Source organism: Saccoglossus kowalevskii, chromosome 10, assembly GCF_978046115.1.
Source record: "Saccoglossus kowalevskii chromosome 10, keSacKowa6.1, whole genome shotgun sequence".
Lineage (NCBI taxonomy): Eukaryota > Metazoa > Hemichordata > Enteropneusta > Harrimaniidae > Saccoglossus > Saccoglossus kowalevskii.
The window spans coordinates 20,021,275-20,046,637 of NC_140650.1; the positions used below are offsets into that span (position 1 = coordinate 20,021,275).

General features: G+C 34.1%; 1 protein-coding gene across 1 annotated transcript; it reads right to left on the minus strand.

The window, feature by feature from the left end:
* Nucleotides 1–9,748: 9,748 nt before the first annotated feature.
* On the minus strand, nucleotides 9,749–23,582 carry LOC102808774 (uncharacterized). Its single transcript, XM_085504747.1, has 10 exons — nucleotides 23,499–23,582; nucleotides 23,144–23,270; nucleotides 20,163–20,285; nucleotides 19,413–19,535; nucleotides 17,125–17,247; nucleotides 16,100–16,219; nucleotides 12,506–12,628; nucleotides 11,554–11,836; nucleotides 10,520–10,593; nucleotides 9,749–10,056 (listed from the first exon to the last, which is right to left on the minus strand). The coding sequence occupies exons 1-10, from the start codon at nucleotides 23,523–23,525 to the stop codon at nucleotides 10,049–10,051; spliced, it is 1,131 nt and encodes a 376-aa protein (XP_085360873.1). The 5' UTR covers nucleotides 23,526–23,582; the 3' UTR covers nucleotides 9,749–10,048.
* Between the last annotated feature and the right edge of the window lie 1,781 nt (nucleotides 23,583–25,363).

Consider the following 25,363-nt stretch of genomic DNA (forward strand, 5'->3'; position numbering starts at 1 on the left):
TGGATGCGTTGATTACGACAACTGTTTTTAACTAGCGTGCACAATTCATGACAATAATTGAAGTACTGTCTCTTTTTATTATTTCGCGCTGTTGAACAGAAGTTAAAAGACCTCTTCCTTTGTGCTGTTATGATGACTCATAAATACTGTCACAACTACACAAATAAAATGTTCTGTGTATCACTATTAAGGAAAATCAGGTTAAAGACTAGTTGTTGTTCGGCCGTCGTCTCGTGTTTGCAATTTGATCATGTGCACATTTAATTCCATTGACTCACGTGTCAACTAACTTATGCATGACTGACGGACAAACTGTCACTTTTATTTTTGGTGACCAATTTCACCAAATGTATGCTTAGGATATGTAGTTTAATTCTATCACTCAAAATCTACGATACACATGAAGTCATCTTTTTGATCTAGAAGAACCAACAAGGACCAGAGTTTTGGCTAGCTGTCTCGACTACATCATAGCAACAGTATAGTTCACTGATTTAGTTCACTGTACAATTAGGCCAAAAAACGTAAGATGTCTTGGTCAAGAAATTGTCGAACCGCATTGACTTATGGATATACTATTACCCTACATTCATGGTTGCTTTCACGTTGAAGTTTGTCAGCATTGTACAGCGAATCACCTCAAATTTGTGAACCGATGGAAAAAACTTTTTAACCTTTTTTGCTCACGAAGGTATTTCACTCTCGTCGCTGCATATACTTTGCACGTGTTTTGCGGGGAAACTTGACTTTCAAAACTGCATTTAGGATTTGTTTCACTTTTCGATTTAGGGAATTTCATGACTATTTGTGAATCGAATATTTATGTGGGTTAGATTGAATTCCATTTCACCAGAAACGTATTGTTGTTTTGTTTTGTTTTTAGTGTGTGCTGTTTTTGTTTGCGAGTCATACTACGACCAATGAAATAGCTATTCCATACACAATTCTTAAAAGTGATGGTACTTTTTGGAGGGATCATTGAACATAGCAATACATACCACCTGAACAAGAAAACTATCGTTTGAGTTCTTTCAGTGCAGTCATTTATACAATATTTAAAAATGTTTTTTTTTGGGTTCGAGATATATTTGTGTAATATGTATATTTTGCGTGTTTAAGGTTTTGGTCCTGTGCAGGTTACAGAGAATCCTAAGGAATATAAAGACTGGATTGGAGCTCTTTTTGCTTATGATGGAGGTGATTGTCCGGAATTATCTCACAGCGGAACTGAGCTAGCAATAAACTATACTAGGTAACATCGTACTGATGACTTTACTATTGATGCATATTGGTATCAATTGTTGTGGCAGTCAGATGTCTTACAATAAAGGCCAACATAGAATGACAAGCTGCCTTGACATATTTTGTTTGTGCATTTTGTCAATATTCCATTCAAAGTGAAAACTACCTATACATTCCTAAAATAAGAGTAAGATAAAAAAAACTGAGCTAGCAATAAACTATACTAGGTAACATCGTACTGATGACTTTACTATTGATGTATAGAGGCGGTATCAGTTGTTGCTGCAGGCAGATATCTTAAAATATAGGCGACCATAGGACGATAAGTTGCCTTGACATGCTTTGTTTGTGCATGTTGTCCATTTTCCATTCAAAGTGAAAACTACCTATACATTCCTAAAATAAGAATAAGATTAAGAATAAGTATAAGAATTCTTTATATACAAATATATGGTTGACAATAAATAATTAACTGTTTAATAAAGCATTAAATTTAAAAGGGTAATGGAATTAATACAATTCTAACTTGAAGAGCCATTGGGTATGCTAAGTATCATTTATCACCAACTGTGATTGTTCCTGCTACGTTTGTTGCCACTTAATGTTAGACAAATAATAATAAATTTAACCTTGTGAACGAACGAATCTATGCATAACACGTATTTCATATATTAATTCAGCTTATGTCACGTTTCACCAGATGCATTACATTACATTACATTACACCACATTATAGTACATTACATTATAGCACAGTTTTTGTTTGGACACATCTCAATTAAATGCGTCTTAATATTATCTTTCGTAAATAGTTACATACACATAATTAAAAAAAACACAAACACATACATAGTTCAATTAACATAACTAGAAAAGAAAGTATAAGAATGGAGCGCCCATTTTCAAAATAGTGGAAACGTATGTTCAACGTGAAAAGCAACAATTCTATTAGATATTAATGTAGTTAATGAGATTTAGATTTACAATTCACAAGAACCATATATCATGCATTCAGTACAAATAACAAATAACTATTAATTTTAAAGTTCTGAAACAGGAATCAGAATCACTGCTAGAGACTAATATAACATTTCATTCATTCTAGGTAATACGTTCAATGTGTATACAACCGTCGTTCACACATCATCTAACCTTATTTTAGCACACAACTCACCCGCATACGGTCAATGGACTTTATTATTTCTGGATGACCGCAGTCGAAGTGTTGTAATAAATGCCACCAGTGCAATTGATTTTATTCATCGTTTTTATGTGGAAGGTGATCGTGGTGAACTCATCCCAATGTATGGAACTCCTGCTAAAGGCAGAGTGAACGTGTTGGAAACATATTATTATTTAACTTCACACGAACATTGAAAACAGAGTATTGAAAAACAGAATATATGTAGTCATTGACATCATATTTACATTTATCAGATCAAAGTCAATACACCTCTGATCACGGTCAATGATTACATAATTTATTCTTTTATTGGTTTATGAGGGAAAAATGTAACTATCATCATCACAATGGTTGGACAGGAATATGTTTATAACGTAAGTGATCTATATTTAACAAATCATAATGTAACTCGGCTTCGACGTGTGTTTCTGAAGGCAGTTGACACGAATTCTTACTCTGCATCAACTTTATTCCCACAACAGGTATGCACCAACTTTGTACTTTGTACCAAGTCTGTGACGGTTATTAAAAAATATTAGCATATCTCACGGGTGCTCGTCAGTATCAGATTTATTGAACAAGCGAGGTTATTTTTACTTGTTCCTTGACAAAGGCTCGCAATAGGCTAGGAAAAAAACTGCACCAACATAGGTTCACATACTCAATAACCTGTTTATCTCGTATATCCGTTTTGCAGTTTCTTAAAATAAAAACTAGCCTTACTCATTTGCATAAATTATCGCAGTTTATGTGCTTTTATAGGGTTTCAGTTTGATCGTGCAAGGCATGGATGTGAATTCAAATACATTCTATAGAACTAAAACTATTGCAGTTCTGGTTACGGATGTCAGTTTGAATATCCACGGTGGATTGCAATATAAGTGCATTGACATAATGTCACACTCATTATGACTTGCCAACTGCTCCTGTTAACGCGCAAAAGCCAATACCCAGGAGACTACTTACAACATAGAAATAAATTCCCCTTTCATGTCTGTGTAAACGTGTTTACATGCTTTGTTTAAAAGAATTGAAACTTGTTTTAGAATACCATGTGGCCGATCCTTGTTTAATCACACGCGTAATTTCTTTGTAGCCAGAAATCACCCCTTTAAATTGATGTGTATCATGTCTAGTTATCAGAACAATTGCTCTTGCGATCTACTTGGATATTGGGAAAGGTATAACGCTCGAGTAAATATGTAACCAGTTGAAAATGTACATGTTACATTGATAACGAATGCATATACTTATATATGTATATATCTCATGTCTTATAGATTATCTGGACACTAATGTTAGCGCGGTTTTCATAAAGTTCACTGTGGAGAACAATGGTGACAATCCAGATAACTATACGCTCTCTTGCTCCGATGAGTTAGGTTTTGTTCGGGAGTTAATGATTAGTGACGTCACTGTAGGTAATAATGAATTTGTAGATGGATATATACTGGTAGCTGCAGATGATGGTACTGACGAAGGCACTGTAAGGTATACATCCAAGCATCGTACAAAATGAAATCGCGAATAATATTCATACTGGAAAGACAACGAGATGATTAGGAAACATTAGTTTGGCACTTATAACTAATATTATTTTTCATTTTAGTGTCGTAATGCTCACAGAAACAGGAATGGCTGATTCAACTGACAGTGTTAAAGTTAAAGTTGTTTGTGATAGATTACATAGCAGAGGGGGTGAAGAAGATGGTACGTCTACTCCAGCACCTACTCCGCCACCTACATCTATAGTGACAACACCGGACATTGTCTCTACCGTATCTATTGTCTCTACACCAGATATTGTGTCTACCCCAGACAGTATGTCTTCTACAGTTAGTGGGCTTACTCCAATTAGCATGTCTGCTCCGGTGAGTACAATCCAAACCACATTAAACTGTTTCAATAATTCTATCGATATATCTGTTCCACTGGTATTTCAAGAACCAATTATCAGATCTTAATGAAACTTGGTACATAGATGCTATCGAATAATGCTCTGTTTTAGGCAATTAATCACCAAATTTGCATATTAATTTGCCTAATTTCACTTGTTTCTTAAGAACCTTTAAACAGGTTTCAATGAAACTCGTTACATAGATGCTTTTGGATAATGCGCAAAACTAATTAAGTTTTGGTTGAAATTCGAGCATATAAATCACCTAATTTGCATACTAATTAGCCAATTTTAAGCATTTTCACTTGTTTTTTAAGTTCCATTCAACATATTTTAATGGAACATGGTACATAAATGCTCTGGGATAGTTTTTGGTTGAAATTCCTGCATATTGATGACCTAAAATTAATTATCCAATATTTAACTTTTCCACCAATATCTCAACCACTCATCAGAAACAAAGAAACGTGGTGTATAGATGCTCTGGAATAAGCTAAATACATGTTCAGTTATTTGTTGTGTATTTAAATTAACCAATGTATAGGTGCTCTACATGTAACTTGAGTACCACTCATCAAATTTTAATGGGTGTTTTTGGACAATCAACAGATCTGATTACTTCAGGGTTGAAATTCATGCATATTATTAAGTTTCATGTTTCTTTCTTACTATGCATAACAGTAATGTACTAATCACTGCTGTAGATAGTGACATGCAAACAGTGATATAAAATATCTAGCAATGTTATATGACCAATGTATCTGATGACTCTACATGGTCATGTGACACATGGTGTTATAATTACGCTGTCTGACAAAAATACTACATCATCATATATGATTATTATTTTATTAATTATTTATAATTGTTAAATCATAGCTACTTGGAACCACCTAGATCGTTGCACTTGCAGATATATTTTTAAATGCTGTACTTTCTCTATTAGAAACACATGTTCTTACTGTAAATATAAGTGACAAAGACATATTATAATAATTTTGCATGCAGTAAACACAGTTTTTACTTTATATGTATTATATATATATTATATTATGTAAGATATATAGTTCTAATATAGTAAATACAGTATTTCTTATTTGTACTTCATGTCTTTAGAACACGGGAGTTGTTTCTAAGCTTTCTTTGATTGAATATTGTTTTGAAAATGCTATTGTTTTACAGGATCGTGAAACAGATTGGCAGTGGTCTGTCGTTGGTGGCGTATTACTCGCAATATTATCTACATGTATAGTAGCAATAGGACGTGTAGTTTTGCGTAAGTGCAACTGGGCCACAAATGAAGAATATATCGATGATGTTGAAAACACTTGTCTTAGTGCGTCACGTACTACTATGCAACAAATTTAAACAACCACAACTTTCCCAGTTGTTTATGTAACATTTTTTTTTCAAATATGCTACATCACATATTTTTTACAAAAGATTTAATTCATTACTTTTAAAAATATTTTCTGTGATTCTTGCACATTATGTTAAACACTCACTGAAGCGGGACACTTGGCTAAAATATGGGTATGCGTGTATTACTGGGTTTAATCCGAGATCAAACTATATCTTTTTCAGTGTAATATAAATTGATACCCGGCACGAATAGCTAAATTTTAACTACTTGCAACGCAAGAGTTTTTAAGCATACATATCTTCAAGTTTAAAAATTTCCTTTTTTCGTCAAAGCAACCTTAATAGAGTTTATCGAAATTGTAGATTCTAATTTGTTAGTCAGAGATATTTTAACAAGATACATAGCAGCTCAAGTGGTTTTCAACACTATGAAGTGTATTGACTATCTGAAGACACGTACATATATCTAATTTATACCCAAGAAAATCACATTTGATTCAATATTGTGCTTGTGGAGTAAAATAAACGATATATATTCAACCCTTACCAAAATGAGTTCTTTCAAACATGTTTTGAAAATTGGTTAGAAACTTGTTTCATTTAATATACATTATTGGAATTATATGTTTCAATTGAATTACTTTCTAATACATGATTATAATCGGTACTAGTGTCTTTTGTGAATTCAGTGTACAAGTGATAATATTGTTCTTTTATTTATTTAACTAATTACCCGGAAAAAAACACGCGTTGGCTCAGTTTCACACAAATGATATTCTCAGCAACAGAAACTGGAAAGAACGCGCGCACGTTGACTCCATTTGGACTTACAACTACTGAAAATAGGGACAACTACTGAGATAGACGGTGCTCTAGGCATGCAGTTTGCGACTACAGTTTATTTTGACTACTGAATGTTGGTACAAGCACAAGCTACATTCATCCCGACACTTACTTACAATACTAAATTGGTTTCGGAAATCCTCGTTTTTGTAGTTTGTAAGAATTTTGGAATGCAATTCTTTACTGTGTATTGTTCGTGGTATCATGGGCCCCGTACGGCTTTTTATACACCTCACTGCGCCAAACAGCCCCGAAGAGAGACAAGTGGAATTGTTATGTAATGAACGCGAACCTACACTAATATGTTCTTTATAGATAATTGGTTTTCTTCATCTTAATGTGTTCATGTTTCTAACCGTTACATGAAAACCCACCTATGCTGAATCCAGCCTAGGAAATTGCCAACACTATTGGTAGACAAATGACTAATATAAAAAATAGACTTACATAACATGACAGTTAGACATAGTTAATATTAGTTATGCTCAAGATGACACAATGGAAAATAACAGGACTATATCAAACTGTATAATCTTTTGAACGCCAAAGAAAAATTCCGTCACCTCTCACAAAATAAAATCGCATCAAATATTCCCAACTTATTTGACTGATGTCAATCTTTGCATTGCTATGACCACTGCAGTACAGTACAGCGTGTATCATCTTTATTATGGTCTCTGGTCGAACTTGACAACTTTGCAAAGTACAATTAATAGGTATCATATGTATCATTTTTTTTCTTTCATTTTGTTTCAATGATTTCGTAGTTTCACACGCGAGTTTTTTAGCGCGATAGTAATTCAGTGATGGTGAGAGATTGCCATCTTGTGATGACCCGCACATCATTGAATTCAATAAAAAATAATAAACTATGTTATCATAACAATATTTTAGACAATTCAGTCAAATTGTTAAAATGCCTCAACCCCAAAAAAGCTTCAACAGGAGGTATTTCAATTATTTTGTTATAATGCAATGCAGCTTAGTAACAGAAAAAAGTAGAGACAAATCAAAAGATAAGAAATACGTTTTTTTAAAAACATTAATTTTAATGTATATTTGAGGAAATTATATAGTCTATATACGGCTACAATTAACCCCTCTAAACGTGCAAGCAACCTTTGTATTTTAGATCTCCAATGTCTTATGGAAAATGTTATTATAATTTAAACTTACGTAATTGTCTTCAAAGATTTATATGTGACATATCAATTGAATGAGAGACATTGAAATATAGAATTCAAATCTGGAATCTGGAAGCACTGTTTAATTTAAGAAGATTATCTGGTGCAGGAGCTTTTACAGTTTGTACACGTACTGTTGTACACTTTACCACTCCACACTTGAATTTACAAGTGCACTCGAAAACTATGATCAGGAGTTAACGTTACACTTGTCACTACCTTCCATAAAAAAACTTATTGATTCTGAGTGCATCAATTTATATTGTACAACATAACTAGAGATTATTCATTGCATTTATGTGTTGTCACATACTGATGCACACTCCCTAAACACGACAATGATACTCGATATTCCTCTCAACATGTTTAATAAATCTAAAAACATTTCTTCTTCTTATTATTTCATATTCCTGGCCTCGTCACATGGAAAATATATATTCTTTTCAGTTCCATGTTACGTCCGAGATGTGCTGTGACGAGTTATTTGAGTACCCATCAAAAAAATTACTGCTTCATTTCAATATTTTTGAATGATGTATTGCACATAACGGCAACATATTCCATTGTATGTATGACTCCCAGACCATGGAATTCCCTGGTGTAATGACCCTCTCTTCAACACATACTTGCATAACATTTTCTTAAATGGATACTATTTTGCAACCAACGTTATTGCAACAGAAGAATGAAAGCTGTTTTTTGGCATATCAAAGTAGACCAGCGTTATCCAATAATTGATTAGTACACATTTTTTTATGTGAATAAGGTGATCATTTCTTTTTTAAATACCATACACTTCACAGCAATGAGTCGTTAGCGAGTAATTAGTATCTAATTCATCTGTAGGTGAATCATGAATGGCCGTTTATGTCTCAGCAACTTGACTTTTTTTGACATTGAATCACCCATTATCAACACTGTTATCATCAGGTAGATCGATAATATCATCTGATTACAACTTGCCTTCATGGAAGTTGAATATCTTTGATAACAAAATACTAGTCAGAACAGGTTCTACAAGAATATGTTCCTATCGGTCCGAAATACGGCCATTCCACTGAGCATATGAGCATTATGAGCATAAATTATTTCCTTCATTGTGCCTATCTACTATATGATGGACCACTTTGTTGTCTTTCCATTGACATTAGTGAAACGTATTGAACACACCTATCGTTTGGATATTGTCATTATCTGCAATATATTGGACACGCCTTCCAGGAATATCAGTTCCAAAACTCACAGCTACATTGCAATCATATTTTTGTAATTCCGAACATAATAACAGAAACCATACGTTTATGAAAAGCATCAAATAATAAACTGTGCGAGATCTAGTTTTAATCGAATAAAAAAAATACATGGACATATCACACTTTTAACATTAATGGCGTTCTCAACTCCTTTCCACTTCTAACTGTAAAGAAATTGAGAGCGCTGCCAGTGTTAGAAGTATGTAATCTGTGTGTGCATACCTGCGATATAATGTACGTGTGAAGTTGAAACTTGATCAGTCCATGCATGTTAAACACATAAATCTTGAACCACGTGCTTTAAAACAAAATAGCTACCATGACCATGACAAATGCTGATGCATAGTTCCGATGCGATGTTAGATATATTTTGAAGTTTCAACTTGATCGGTCCGGGCAAATGTGAGATATGACCGAATACAGGAGGGCGAACATGCGTACACAGATACTTGAAAACACACGATTAAATTGGCTTTCATATGAGTAATATTAGGAGATAATAAGATGTAATGAACTGTCTGCCGTCATATAACAAGAGGATTGTAATATCGCACATCCTAACCACAATGAACACGTTCTAATAGGTCATTTATTTTGTTCTACACATGTAGAATTTTTTTTTACTGGAACACATAGTCGTCTCATATATTTGGGATGCCTGATTTTCAGCTATCAAAGAGTATTATAAAATATGGCGGGTAATTTATGAAATTAAAGTTTTGAAAAAGGTGATGGAATGCTTAATGATTAGACAGATGAAAGTAAGATAACAGGCGACAATATGTTAGGTTTAGCACCAGCTTTAATCTGGCAATAGCAATAGCAAAACAAACAAATAAACAAGTATTATGTTGTATAAAAAATACAATGTGCAATTCATACAAATTAGTTGTAACGTATGATTTACAAATAGAATATACAGTCTCATAAAGATATAACCCGAGATGTAGCGTCTTAGAGCAACTGTGTGTTATTCGTTATTTGATAATGCATACTGTCACAAACTGACACATTCAATACTAAATTCGCTAAGTTTATAGTTCATATCCCACGACGACATGTCACTCTGCCCACCAATTCCTGCTTAACATACTGCCAAAGATAGAAACACAATAACATTTACAGAGTGGATTAGATGCAATGTTTGTATTATACATGTACACCAGCTATATAGTAGTATGATGTAATTGTTACACACTAAACGTGACTGAACACATAGGACTGCGATCCGCTTCAGTATTGGATGAATCTCTAATTTCGATATAATTTTGGAATTAAAATTATTGTCATTCGGTCATCTTCAATCAGATCAGGACAAAATATAGTATGTTTGGACAGTTGCGACAGAAATTGCGATTGATTTTAAGATTGTTGCCTGATCTGCTCCAGACATTCTTTTTTTTTAAATAATAACGCTGGTCAATTTGTGTATAATGTTTTCTCAACTGAGAAAGTTACAACACGCGTGTTATAAGTGGCAGACGGATACTTGTATTTCATTACATCAAAATGAGGGATAACGTGGAATTTATGTAATTTTCATATTAAAATTTACCGTTTTCTTCACACAGAGAGGCTGGATGTGTCATCCCGCAACCACCAGTATAATATCTGTGGTTAGTACTCCATCTACAATAAAACAATTCATGATTATTTGTTATTATTTGTAGTAGTATAACAATATATTGCACAGCTGTACGCTTACAAAAAATGAATACAATGACAAGTTAGGTAACTTGATAACAAATTCAAAGTAAAACTATTTTGAACAGAAGAAAAACATAGAATATCAAAAATAAATTTTTATTCGTATTGCATATTGTATGCCAAATTTATAACAGTGATAACGTGTGTTATCGTGATATTGTAACAAACTTTCTTAATATTCAAACTAATCCATGGCGTAACGCATTGTTCTAAACTAATCCTATTACGTTTGTATTTGACAATTTGGCACTTGTGTAAACGTTACTTATATGTGGTAACATAAACAGGAAGAAATATACCGTATGTATGTAAAATCATTTAATTCTCAGTTATGTACCTGTCTTATATCCAGAGAGGAAATAAATTACGAGTAATTACTGTTCCTTCACTCTGCGCCTCTACTACATATACGAATAACCTCAACCACCGTTACATAAATGTCATTTTATTAAATAGCGTAACAGGTTTCAAATATAAAGCTGTGAAAATATCGCACATATCGTGAAACAATGTTTTATTTCATAATCGACCCATCTTTCACACTATTTAATACATATTGTAAGCTGTTTTCATCAAATTTGAATTATTTCTGTTCTGGTCTCTTGCTCAATATATACTAGTATATATTTACTAAAATCATCTGCATTTTGTTTAGGTAGAACGATGGTTGAATAATTGAACGAGTTAAAATTTGAACAATAGACAAATGGAATCAGAACTGCTGCTATTTTGTTAAATGATTTTATGTTGTATGTACTTGAAATAAACTATGAAAAACGGCTGAAAAATCGCAGGCAACATACACATATTGTATACCACAAACATTATGAAATTCATAACATAGTTTAGTTACTTTTTATCGACCAATATTGGTTTGCTTACCCTTTGTATACACAATCCTGGTTGTTGGGTTGGTTATTCGCCCACTTCGCATGATTGAACTCACTGCCATCAAGCCAGAAGTACTCTCCGGATATTCTTTTAGCTCCAACCCACGCATTTACATGTGGTCGAACTTCCCCAAAGAAAGCGTCCACAGCAGAGTACGCTTCGTCAGAATTAATACTCCCCAGCGTCCCATTAAATTCAGCACACCGAGCCTGTGCTTCCAAAAAGGGTAAAATTTCTTGTATGATGAAATATCTTGAACATTCCACTGTAGGACCTGCACAATAACATAAACAAGCTTTATTTTTGTTTGTATGTCGCCCCATTAGTGTGTTGTAAATAAACTCATTAATTTCATGTCTAATAATTTAATATGGTACAGATGTGTACTTGAACTATGTGCATACACGAATAAATCATTAGATATTTTACATTAAATATTGTTCTGTTCGTTTTTCTAGTCGTACCATGTCTAATGCAGTGAACTAAACCGATATTTTGCACCAAGATAATGTGTCACACTCTTTTCTTTTAAATTTGTTAGATGTTTCAAATATTTTATTTGCAAAATCTGACGTAAGCTATAACGTTTGGATGACTTAATACACAATGTCATAACGAACGATTAAAGTTCTGTTTTCCGGCGGAACAAGTAAAATAGGGTCACTTTAAGCGACGTTATATAAGCACATCAAATAACCCCATTTATGAACATTTTCATGTAGATTAAAACTGCTATAATATCACGATTATAATTAATATGTTAAATTATGAATAAGTCGGCGGTCGGTAAAAATGTAACGCAAAACAACAATGAGATTAGGTTATTCACGGCACAGTACACTGCTTGATTTATGAATTAGAGTAAGTAATATACATGGGCCTGTGTTTTAAAATTGATATATTTAATAGTAATATATGAATGTAATCTGTCTTTAATACATACCATAGCATGAGTGGCCATCTGAATCCAAAAAATAACCATTTGAACAGCTACACGTGTATGCACCAACATCATTGGTGCAATAATCACTACATCCACCATTGTTTGTCTGGCATTCGTCAATGTCTATGAATATATAATATAATGTAGCAATGTCGCAGGACACATACGTTTAAAATAGTCCCTGTACTACCAAGTAGGCATAATGCAACATCCGTTCACAATAGTCCCTGTACTAATAAGTATGCATAATACAACATACGTTTACAATAGTCCCTGTACTAATAAGTAGGCATAATACAACATACGTTTACAATAGTCCCTGTACTACCAAGTAGGCAAAATACAACATACTTTTACAATAGTCCCTGTACTAATAAGTAGGCATAATACAACATACTTTTACAATAGTCCCTGTACTACCAGGTCGGCATAATACAACATACGTTTACTATAGTCCATGTACTACCAAGAAGGCATAGTACAACATACTTTTACAATAGTCCATGTACTAATAAGTAGGCATAGTACAACATACTTTTACAATAGTCCCTGTACTACCAAGTAGGCATAATACAACATACGTTTACTATAGTCCATGTACTACCAAGAAGGCATAGTACAACATACTTTTACAATAGTCCCTGTACTAATAAGTAGGCATAATACAACATACTTTTACAATAGTCCCTGTACTACCAAGTAGGCATAATACAACATACGTTTACTATAGTCCATGTACTAACAAGTAGGCATAATACAACATACGTTTACTATAGTCCATGTACTACCAAGGCATAGTTATTTATTTACTTATTTATTCAATTGAATTATGATTATTCACCATATCAGGATAGAGCATAAAAATCACATATATACATATATATGATTACCTTTTGATATTTTTTTTTTCATTGACAGACTGATTGTTTGCTTGATTTTGCAGTTTAGTGATTAGTTTATTTTGTAGAAAATGATTTATTAAATTTAGTGATTTATTTATTGTGCGACAAAATAATGTTTATATTCACTCAGCAATTTCAATGACTTATTTATTTTATTTTGATATTTAGTAATTGAACTATAATGTTGCACCACTTCACGATAAAAATATATGTATATGATAAATTTATGATAATCCGCACGTCAGTACAGTATTATTTCTTATTCCGGGTCTAGGACTCGACTAGCTCAAATGAGCTATTTCCATGACCCACACCAGAATCCTTTGCAGTGGTAAAAAGGAAAAATTAATTGTGTTATGTATATTTTCTTTTTCTGGTGTAAATAAATAAATACAAATACAAATACAACATACTTTTACAATAGTCCCTGTACTACCAATTAGGCATAATACTTACATACTTTTACAATAGTCCCTGTACTACCAAATAGGCATAGTACAGCATACGTTTACAATAGTCCATGTACTACCAAATAGGCATAGTACAGCATACGTTTACAATAGTCCCCGTACTACCAAATAGGCATAGTACAGCATACGTTTACAATAGTCCATGTACTACCAAGTAGGCATAATACAACACACGTTTAAAATAGTCCCTGTAGTACAAAGTAGGCATAATACAACATACGTTTACAATAGTCCCTGTACTACCAAGTAGGCATAGTATAACATACGTTTACAATAGTCCCTATACTAATAAGCAGGCATAATACAACATACGTTTACAATAGTCCCTGTACTACCAAGTAGGCATAGTACAACATATGTTTACAATAGTCCCTGTACTAATAAGTAGGCATAATACAACATACGTTTACAATAGTCCCTGTACTACCAAGTAGGCATAATACAACATACGTTTACAATAGTCCCTGTACTACCAAGTAGGCATAATACAACATACGTTTACAATAGTCCCTGTACTACCAAGTAGGCATAGTACAATATACGTTTACAATAGTCCCTGTACTATCAAGTAGGCATAATACAACATACGTTTACAATAGTCCCTGTACTACCAAGTAGGCATAATACAACATACGTTTACAATAGTTCCTGTACTACCAAGTAGGCATAATACAACATACGTTTACAATAGTCCCTGTACTACCAAGTAGGCATATTACAGCATACGTTTACAATAGTCCCTGTACTACCAAGTAGGCATAATACAACATACGTTTACAATAGTCCCTGTACTACCAAGTAGGCATAGTACAACATACGTTTACAATAGTCCCTGTACTACCAAGTAGGCATAATACAACATACGTTTACAATAATCCCTGTACTACCGAGTAGGCATAGTACAACATACGTTTACAATAGTCCCTGTACTACCAAGTAGGCATAATACAACATACGTTTACAATACTCCCTGTACTACCAAGTAGGCATAATACAACATACGTTTACAATAGTCCCTGTACTACCAAGTAGGCATAGTACAACATACGTTTACAATAGTCCCTGTACTACCAAGTAGGCATAATACAACATACGTTTACAATAGTCCCTGTACTACCAAGTAGGCATAATACAACATAATACAACATACATTTACAATAGTCCCTGTACTACCAGGTAGGCATAGTACAACATACGTTTACAATAGTCTCTGTACTACCAAGTAGGCATAATACAACATACGTTTACAATAGTCCCTGTACTACCAAGTAGGCATAATACAACATACGTTTACAATAGTCCCTGTACTACCAAGTAGGCATAATACAACATACGTTTACAATAGTCCCTGTACTACCAAGTAGGCATAGTACAACATACGTTTACAATAGTCCCTGTACTACCAAGTAGGCATAATACAACATACATTTACAATAGTCCCTGTACTACCAGGTAGGCATAGTACAACATACGTTTACAATAGTCCCTGTACTACCAAGTAGGCATAATACAACATACGTTTACAATAGTCCCTGTACTACCAAGTAGGCATAGTACAACATACGTTTACAATAGTCCCTGTACTACCAAGTAGGCATAATACAACATACATTTACAATAGTCCCTGTACTACCAAGTAGGCATAGTACAACATACGTTTACAATAGTCCCTGTACTACCAAGTAGGCATAGTACAACATACGTTTACAATAGTTCCTGTACTACCAAGTAGGCATAATACAACATACGTTTACAATAGTTCCTGTACTACCAAGTAGGCATAGTACAATATATGTTTAATTTATGTGGTTATAGTAATGTGTCTTAAAGAGCTTTTAAAGATGAAGCATAAATATGATATGACGAAAATACCGTGAGAATGTCGATGCAATGCCGTAAAGCCATTTGTATACACCTTTGCCCTACGTTTCTAGTAATAATGTATTGAGAGATAGCCTCAAATTTTAGGAAACAACGTCTTACGCGATTCACTTCTCTCATTCGTGCAAATATGTTACGAACAAATACAATTTTGTTATTTGTGCTATATATTTAATGATCTATTGTTGGTGATTAACATTAAATTAAATGTTATCATCTATGTAGAATTTAGGTATAATTGTTTGTAGTATGCCAGGCATATTCAAATTTGTCCTTTTCTGTCATTATTTGCTAAACAAGAATCAAATCGTCGCTGGTTAAAATTAGTAATTAATACTCACCAATGCATGAATTATCTGCAGCCATGGCGAAACCTGGCCAACAGCTGCATGTAAAATTACCATCAGTATTGGTGCACTCGTGGAAACAGTCGCCATTTTCAATCAGACACTCGTCAATATCTACGAATATGTCACATAAGTTTACTTGGTAATAACAAACAACATATATTCTGTGTCATCAAGCAATTTGTTCTATCCAGATAGTTTTCACCCCTAAAACAGGCATTTGTTAAACGTCCGCATATTATTTCATATGAAGAGGAAGCATTTAACATCCTACAGTACATGTAATGGGAAACAAACGTCTTCCTCATTGTTTAACCCAACGTTGGAACAGTTGCAATGCTGTTATATCATATGACATTGCTGCAATTCTATTTAGCTTTGTAAATCCCTATAGGAATTATGCTTTTGTGTGATTAGGGCATGCAACGATCACGACTTCTAAAACTATAGCTGAAAAAAGTTCATATTTGCCATATAAATCATAGTTAACTTGATATCACAGTGCCAGATATCTTTATTAATTTATTGGACTGCATTAGGGGTTTATCAACAATCACATATAATTAACTGAAAGTTAGTATTGAAAATATAAACATTTTTACATTTTGCTGAACAGCAAAAAGGCTATAGTTTCAACATATGCCGATTAGTGCTTGGGACAATGATTGCCAATTAGTGCGTACTATATATCATAGTTATCGATCTAAACAGCTTGTACCTACTTAATAGTTTTACTATAAATTTTTGTGATTAATATATGTAGTGTAGTTGTGAAAACAGTATTGTTCTCAAAATTCTGTGCGTGGCTTCTGTAATATAATTTCCGGGTTACTTTCTATTCATAATTCATGAATTAAAAGCTATTGTCTTACCCAATTGTTAATGTTCTGTCGTTTTTTGTTAATTCCCATGCACATTATGAAATATCTGACATTTCTTTTTACCCAGAATAACATTTTATTTCTACTCAGTATTTACAGCAAGAGATATATAGCTTGTCAAAATTGATAGATACATACCATTGCAGGAATGAGAATCAGAATCAATAATATAACCAGCTCGACAGCTACATGTGTACGTTCCAATATCATTAGTACACACTTGGCTACATCTACCGTTATCAACCATACACTCATCATTGTCTGGGAATATATTAGAACTTCCGTATAATTTTACTCAAAGAAACATGGCGGTTAATTTTGAAAGTATTATAGTTTTTAGTGATTGTAAAATGTTTCGTATTTGGCCTCAAACTGGATATGTCTGGATATATTTGTTGTGCTCTTGTACTTGTAAATTACCCTGTGCGACTTTTTCAAAGAGTGTATTTATGAGAATGTTATTTCTACTTTATGTGGGGATTATGGCTAGTAAATGTTCTTTTATTTTAACACTACGGTCATGGAAATGTATTCTAAGAGCAAATAATAATTTGTACTGACGAAATGTTTCCCTCAAAAGGCGGGACATGAAATTCTGTGTTTTTTCTGTGCCTTCTGTGCCAAATATGCATGACCACCGATTGATGAATTGTCACCACGTTCTAATACAGAGTATTTAACGTTAATGATAATTTTGTACTGCAGTGCTGTGGTATATTGAATTGAAAGTAACGGATCACACTGTTGGTATTCTATGCCTCGTGTGGTTAACTTTGTTCTACATTATACGCAGTACTATTGTCTCCATTTTTCACCTATAACACATATTATGGGTGAGGATGCCGTATTTGAATATTCGTTGATATTTTGTTAATATAAGATGATTTTGAAAATGTGTTTCAGTCTAAACTTACATCGAAGACAAAACGTACCAGAATACATCAATCAGTAACTACATCAATGTATATGAATATATATATTGTGAATATATATCGAGTCATTACCAGGCTTCATATGAGTTAGAATAAAGATCCAGGTTAACTTGTCACAAAAATATAAGATAAGGCAATTGTGAACGGAACACAGCATTCACAAAGATGTTGAACTAAGTTACAGACAAGTCGTGTTGCAAAATAGCTCAAGTTCATTGTCTTTGAGTTTAGTCATGTGACATCGTCCATCCTCCATTCCTTTGGCTGCTCTGTCTGTCTTTTCCCTATAACTAATAAATAACAGCCCGCTGTAACACTTCGGTTTCTACTAAAGTTCAATATAATGAAACTGATGTTACAATAGCTGTCATCAACGTATTTATTAGTTTTTTTGAAAATCAGATTTTATCGTTTGGTTTCCTCTAGTCTAGTCAGTGTACTAGTAGCTGTTTCAATTCCGTGTTTAAACTTATTTCTGGTAGAATCTGTTGTTATTGTGGCATCAGTATATTTGAAACAGTTTACATTTTGCAGAATCTTCATATTCTGTATAACAAGTATTTCTGCTAGAATAATGTTTTCATAATTTTTTTGACTTTTTCCTACATTGATATTCACTCCATAACTTTTTTTCGGTGTGAAGAGTGACTAACAGAATACATCTAAATGTCGGTCACCGAATTTTGTATCAAACCAAACAAAACTAAACTACTGTAGTGATGACGTTTGTTCAAACTTTCTGGTACAAGTGCTGAATTAGGCGAGTCACTGTTGTGCAAATATCATATTTTCTATTGTGCACTACAATGCTCCCATGCTATGCCTCTGTCGAAACCTATCTTGGAGCTTATGGAGAAAACACATTTTATTGTTTTGCTAGTTTTTACTAATAATTTGTGAATTTGTTTTGCATTGCTTCTTCCCTTTTAAAATCCAGCTTGTGTTTCACTAAGTACTTCGTGAGACTATTACATTATGCCAAGAATGAAACACAATTTACGAATATCTTTAAATTATTTTACATTTTGACAGTGCATGACGTTATTCGGCGTGATGTTTCCCCCCGGGGAACTACTTTTTTTTTCATTCCGTGTGATGATCGTGATGTTGTCATGTGAACGTATTCAATGTTTATGTTATTTGTGAAACAACCGCAAATATTAAATTTTGGAAAGTTCAAAGTGGTCGGCAGGATGAAGATAGTTTGTTCCAAACAACGTCTGCATTTTAAGATTCGGGTATGGATGGCATTAGCTCACCGCCCTCCAACAGATTATTATTTTAGTACGTCAAGCCTGATGGTGGGGAAGGGACCGATTTAGTCATCGACCAACCGACCATGAGACTTGTGATGTGATAACATCCTAATGAAGATGAGCGTTGTGTCACATGTAAACTATACATGCTATTAAAAATGAAAACTTTGCCCACTATACTTTATTTTTATGCATGTAAAGTGTGTTCACTGATCAGGATATGTTTAGTGATACTTACCATAACATGAATAACCATCAGAGTCAATGCTGAAACCATCACGACAGCTACATGTGAAATTGCCAACACTATTGGTACACTCATGACTACAACCACCATTAATAGTTTGACATTCGTCAATGTCTGTGAATATTGAACACTGATTAACATGATATGCATATAGACATACTAAATATTGGATCGGTAGGAAATAACAGAATTTTCTTAGCACTTAACCCTCTGACCAAAACTTGTATCAAGTTTCACAAATGTATAAATGCACTAGACAGTATAGATATAGTAGAAGGCACATACAAAAACAGTAACTCTACATTAAAACCTAAGCTGGTACAGATACAATATAAATAGAAAAAAATTAAATAACTGAAAATACATCAAAACTTCTTCGTTAAGTTATGTGTGCTTAAATGTTTTGATAAACCGAAATGATCTAAACTAAATGGTCAGAACAAAGAATGATGTTGGTTTTAAAACATGCTTGAGAATCCAGAATATATGGCCGTGGTTTTATAAACCAAACTTGTACTGAGCACACTATACAAAGGGACTAAAAACTAAAGATAAATTTAAAAATAGAGTCGCATAATTGTAGACGACTATTTGATTCAAAATAACATTACTACATCTACCGAGATCATGTGTGGTTGTGGCTCTATTATTGATGTATTCAGTTTGTTTTGTCTATTCCTAATTTTGGTTGCGTTGAAATTGCTGAATTTTCGCTGAACAAAATATGTTGTTGATACTTACCATAACAGGACGAGCCATCAGAACCCAAGTAGAATCCAGGCCAACAGTCACATGTCAAATTGCCTTTAATATTAATACATTTATGAGTACATCCACCATTGTCAACCAGACACTCATCAATATCTGTGAATATGTATAAATAGCAACGATTAACATTTTAACGATGAAAAACGTAAGTATTATGGATTACCCAGGATGTTACTAATATTATGTTATTGAATTATCAGTTCACTGTCGTAAGCTATTTTCTGGCGTCTGAGCATTATTGATACACATTTAAATAAATTATGTGATACATCTTACATTTGGTTTCGAAACTTTAAAACAGGTTATTGAAAACCGAAATGATATGAAAAACAATACCAATAGACCAAATTCAAAAGATAATCGCAGCCCGTCAGCATGAAACAATGCATTTACGTATACTAAAGTGTGAACTTTCTTGTACAGTTGACTCATTGTCATGGCATTTTTTGAATTAATCATTGATTATATGTTATGCTGTTTCATATAATGTCGTATGCTTCCTTTCTATGAAGTTTTTCTATGAAATGTGATTTTGATATTTCAGATACTGAAACATTGTGGATCTATATAATGTTACAGCCAAAACAGTCAGCTTGGACATTCAGTTGTGAGAAATGACAAAATAAACAGTGCCAGCGAATGAAATAACAAAATAAACGCATTTAAAGGCGCCTACCACGCGCGTTGGAAATAAATAGAACGCGTTGCGACGAGAAATCTCACCCGCATATTTCACTCACGCAAACGCACACACACATGCTATTTCCGTATATTGAATACGTTGACAACGGAAGAGACAAGTTTAAATCATATTTGTATTAACACAACCTGAAAGCAACAGTCTCACACTGAATATATGTTCATTGTTCTGTAGTCAAACTGCGTCTATCATACCCATACTAGTGTCAACCATGCTCAAATAATCATCCCTCCAGTGCGTCGGTTTAGGTCAGATTTATTTAAAACACGGTGAATTCTATAACATAAAAGCAATACAGACACTGTGAAAGTAACTGTGAAACTATTTGTAACCATGAGGCAACGATCTCACTTTATGAATGACTGTAGAAGTATCACACAGTTCCAGTAACACAATATAACATACAGGTCTCAAATAAACGTTCAGAAGATTATAGACTTGCATCGTTGGGTCTCTAAAGCAGTATTTCGGTTGAAAGGTTCAGTAGACGCTGCATATAAATGTGCTCGTAGCTTTTCATCATGGCTGCCTGTCATAAACAAACGTTTTAGCGCGATTCTAACATGACCTGTGATGGCGCACTCTACATGCGTAGGTGGTGCTATTAGCAGCCTTTCTGTTTCGACGAATCACGAAATAACGATAACAATTGAAATTCTAAATAAACTTGTGTACAGCACATTTATCAATTATCAAACTAAACATCCAATGAAGCGGACTGCGACGGTTAAGACGAAAATACAAGGCTAAGACGAAAAACATGTGACAGTACGATTATGCTCGTCTACTACACGCCCGGGGACTACACGTTCAAGTATCCAACTTCTCAATACAAAACATGATTAGTATCAGCAATAATTTCTAGTACTGCCTGGATAATTGCGTATTACTAGTTGACATCAGACATATCCCTGTAGAGAATTGTTTGAACAATGTCTCGCATTTCCGACAGAATATTCAAATAAGTTGGGATGAATATGAATTGAATATCCATCTTTTGAAAAATCAGCTGAACAGTTCACCACCACGATTATGATGAGTTAGCGAGGATATCAACGAAGACGACCGGACGTCTTCGGTCATGAGCTGGCTGGTTTGAATTTATCCACTTTTACAGTGATGAATATTGCGTTCGAGTTGAGTTACTAGTAATTACAAGCCTGATTTACATTTTTCTTGTGGTGTTTTTCGTCAATGTATTATATATAAGTGCGTTAGGAAATAGCATAATTATATTGCGTGAGTGAAAGGAGCTGGTGAGACTGTGTCACAACGCGTTCTATTTATTTGCAACGCGCGTGGTCGGCGCCTCTGATTGCGTTTATTTTGTATTTTTATTTTCGAAATGTATCACTGGCTGCGTCTGTAAAAACATCTATGTACTAAGCAACCATATACCACATTTTTTCCAGTATTATTTTGTAATGAATGGAGGAAATGTTGATGGTGTATTTCTTGGTTCAAATCAATTTAGGTAACTCAATGAAAATAATGCATGAAAGTTATGTCTATTCTGACCATAGACATGCTAATTAATTTGCAATTGCGTATCTGTGTATATTGGTTGCCAAGCAATACAGCCTACAATCATATGTATCTGCAAGCTGAAATTAACAGCTTAATTTTAAAGAGCTTGGAAGCTCTGCTTCTATGGGTCAAACAGTTTTTTTAGCCATTAGCAAAGTATAAAGACTTTCTTCCATTGTTAATATTATTAAAGATTTTAAGAATTCTGATCGTATTGCTCTGGGAAGTGTACTAAACATGTCTTAGTTACAGATTGGCGTATAGCATATCCCTCGATAACCTGTGAGGTTGGATTTGTTTTGCATTGTTTAAAAAAATGATACTCATTGTCATTCCTGTACAATTGATATCATTTCCATCCCCATATGTGACTAACTAATTTAAAACTGGAACTCTGTCAGACCTAAATTTATAGTGTATTATATACATCGTAATGTTGCATATATTAAACATGGTGAAAACAAATCTAGACAAAGGTGTTTTATTGGCGTAATAGTGTTATATATTAGTATAGTTATAAATAAACAGTAAATTAGTTCTATGTAAATCCTAACTTTGGCAACAAAATTTAAGTTTATTTCAATTTAATTAAATATGTACACATTTTCAGGAACGCAATTTCACCATACAAGATTTTCAAAGTTTAGTCGTTCACAAATACGCCCCATCACCTCATACATGTACCTTCCGGTGTATACAACAATCAACTCCACATATACTAACTTACCTGATGATTTTGTACCCAACAACAAACCACCACCAATAGCTGCACCTGAACCAATCACTGTCAACGTTGCGAGTCCAATGACATACTTTGCCATCCTTGAAACACGCGACTGCTGATTTGTGTTTTCCTGAGTACATGAGATATATTTTAATTGCACGTTTGCTTTACCAGATATGCTTTAGCAACTGGATTTTTTTCATTTGTGAATTTACGTCGGTCATTACCCCCGACAGCCACACCTTTGATTGCCATAGTGGAACTAATAACTCTTTCAGTATATATTAGTAATGTTCAAAACAGCAATAAGTATTCAACGTTTAACGGTGAAATGAATATACCTCACTTAAAAACTTACCGAATCTGTCGGTGCGAGACGATTCATGCTGTGCCTGAATGGTAAAGACTGCTGTTTTATGGCAATGCTATTGATTGACTCAATTGTGACTGCCGCAGTTAGTTCATTTCGTGAACTTTGTTATGAATAGCCGCATAATACCAATCTTAGCTGTAGGATGAAAGAGAGGAAAAGAATACTTGGTACTGCCAGGTTATCTTTTAATAACTACGTAACACGTGGTACATAATGGTAAATAAGGCAATGATAATCTCAGCTTTTTCTATAAAATTTCTGATCAATACTTTGATATTTGTTATGGTCGTCAAGGTGTCATTCTTTATTCATAGGCAAATGGAACGCAGTAATCAAGGCCTATGGACACGCTTATTGAAAGCACGTCATCCCAAAAGCTTAATGAATATCAATATTTCAACGAACGTTTTTTTTACTTGGGTTACAACCTTAGGCTACAGTCTTATTACCAAACGCTTCAGCGTGGTATTAAGAGTTTGTTAGCAGGGCTGGGTGATACCAAGGTGGAAAATGGATGCACTTATGGGGGTAATTCCTGGAATTACAATAGAGAGGGTTCGGGCCGAAATACAATATATAGTGTTTTCATGTAACGTCTGATATTTCTGTTGTATTCTGCTACTGTAACTAATGCAAAATTTGTTGCGAAATTAAGTGTGTTTTGTGCACTCCAGGGTTATTCGCTTTTTGCTGAAAACACCCCTATTTTGTAATGGTAGAGTCGAACTGTTTCACTCCCACTGGGAAATCTGCATTGTTGCTTGAATGAGAGCTAATAAACATTTTTCCAGACCGGCGGAAGAGTATGTAACAGCCAATTTTAACAGCCTGTCACGTGATTTTACTCAAAATGTCAACATGGAAAGAGGCTATTCAATTTTACGCAGGAATAATTGGGAGTAGAATATGTGAGGGATAGTATCAACAGAGATGTGTATACTGAAAAGTAATATATATCCTTCTTTTGCATCTATGAGCATTTCTGTTTTAGTATACTGGTTTGAAAATGTTGAATTTGCATGATTTGCGATGTTTTTTCTTATACTGAAACTCCCCTATTGATTGAATCCCGGGTTTGAAGGAGAACGACACACCACGTGATTCGTTTGAATACAATAGTGAAGGGTGCAGATAGGCCGCCGTCCGATCTCGATGGAACGTTTCGAATCAATCATAGGTAGTTTAAATTTATGTTGAAGTTAAAAGTTCCTCCACAGAATTGTGCCTTGGCAAACATGCCGTTCAACTTCGGTACTCCACTGACAGGTTGACTTTCGTCGACCGCGTCATCGTTGAGCTGCACGCCACAACTTCGCTTGTGATGTTGCTTGTTAGCCGCCACGGAGGATTGAATGAATCTTGATTACGGGTTTAAATGTTGCTTATTTGGCGTTGGTAATCTTTATTTGGAACTAGGTAACGCCGCAAATTCGCCAGCAAAAAACCCCTGGTACTTTGATGTTGATGGTTGCTCTTCATGACAATCGCTAATTTTACTGCGGGTGGATCTTCCAAGAGGGTTTGATAAAACTCAGTCAACATACATCAAGTTCTGTCAATCGTAGTATTCCATGTAATGTACACCTAATATGCCAACAGTTTGCTGAAAGTTTTGAATTGGATAAATATAGCAGACGAAAATTTTACAAAATAAAAATAGTTCGTTAGTTGTTTTCGGCTGTTGTCATGGTAGGACATGAACGTGAAGCTAACGTCGGTTTATAACTAAAACCGGGCACCGTATACGAAGTTCGCACAAAAAAAGTCTTCAAAAGTCACTTTATTTTATTGCTAGGACGTATTCTGCCGTTAAATGTATTATTGCCAACCGTTTTGCGATAGTATTTTCT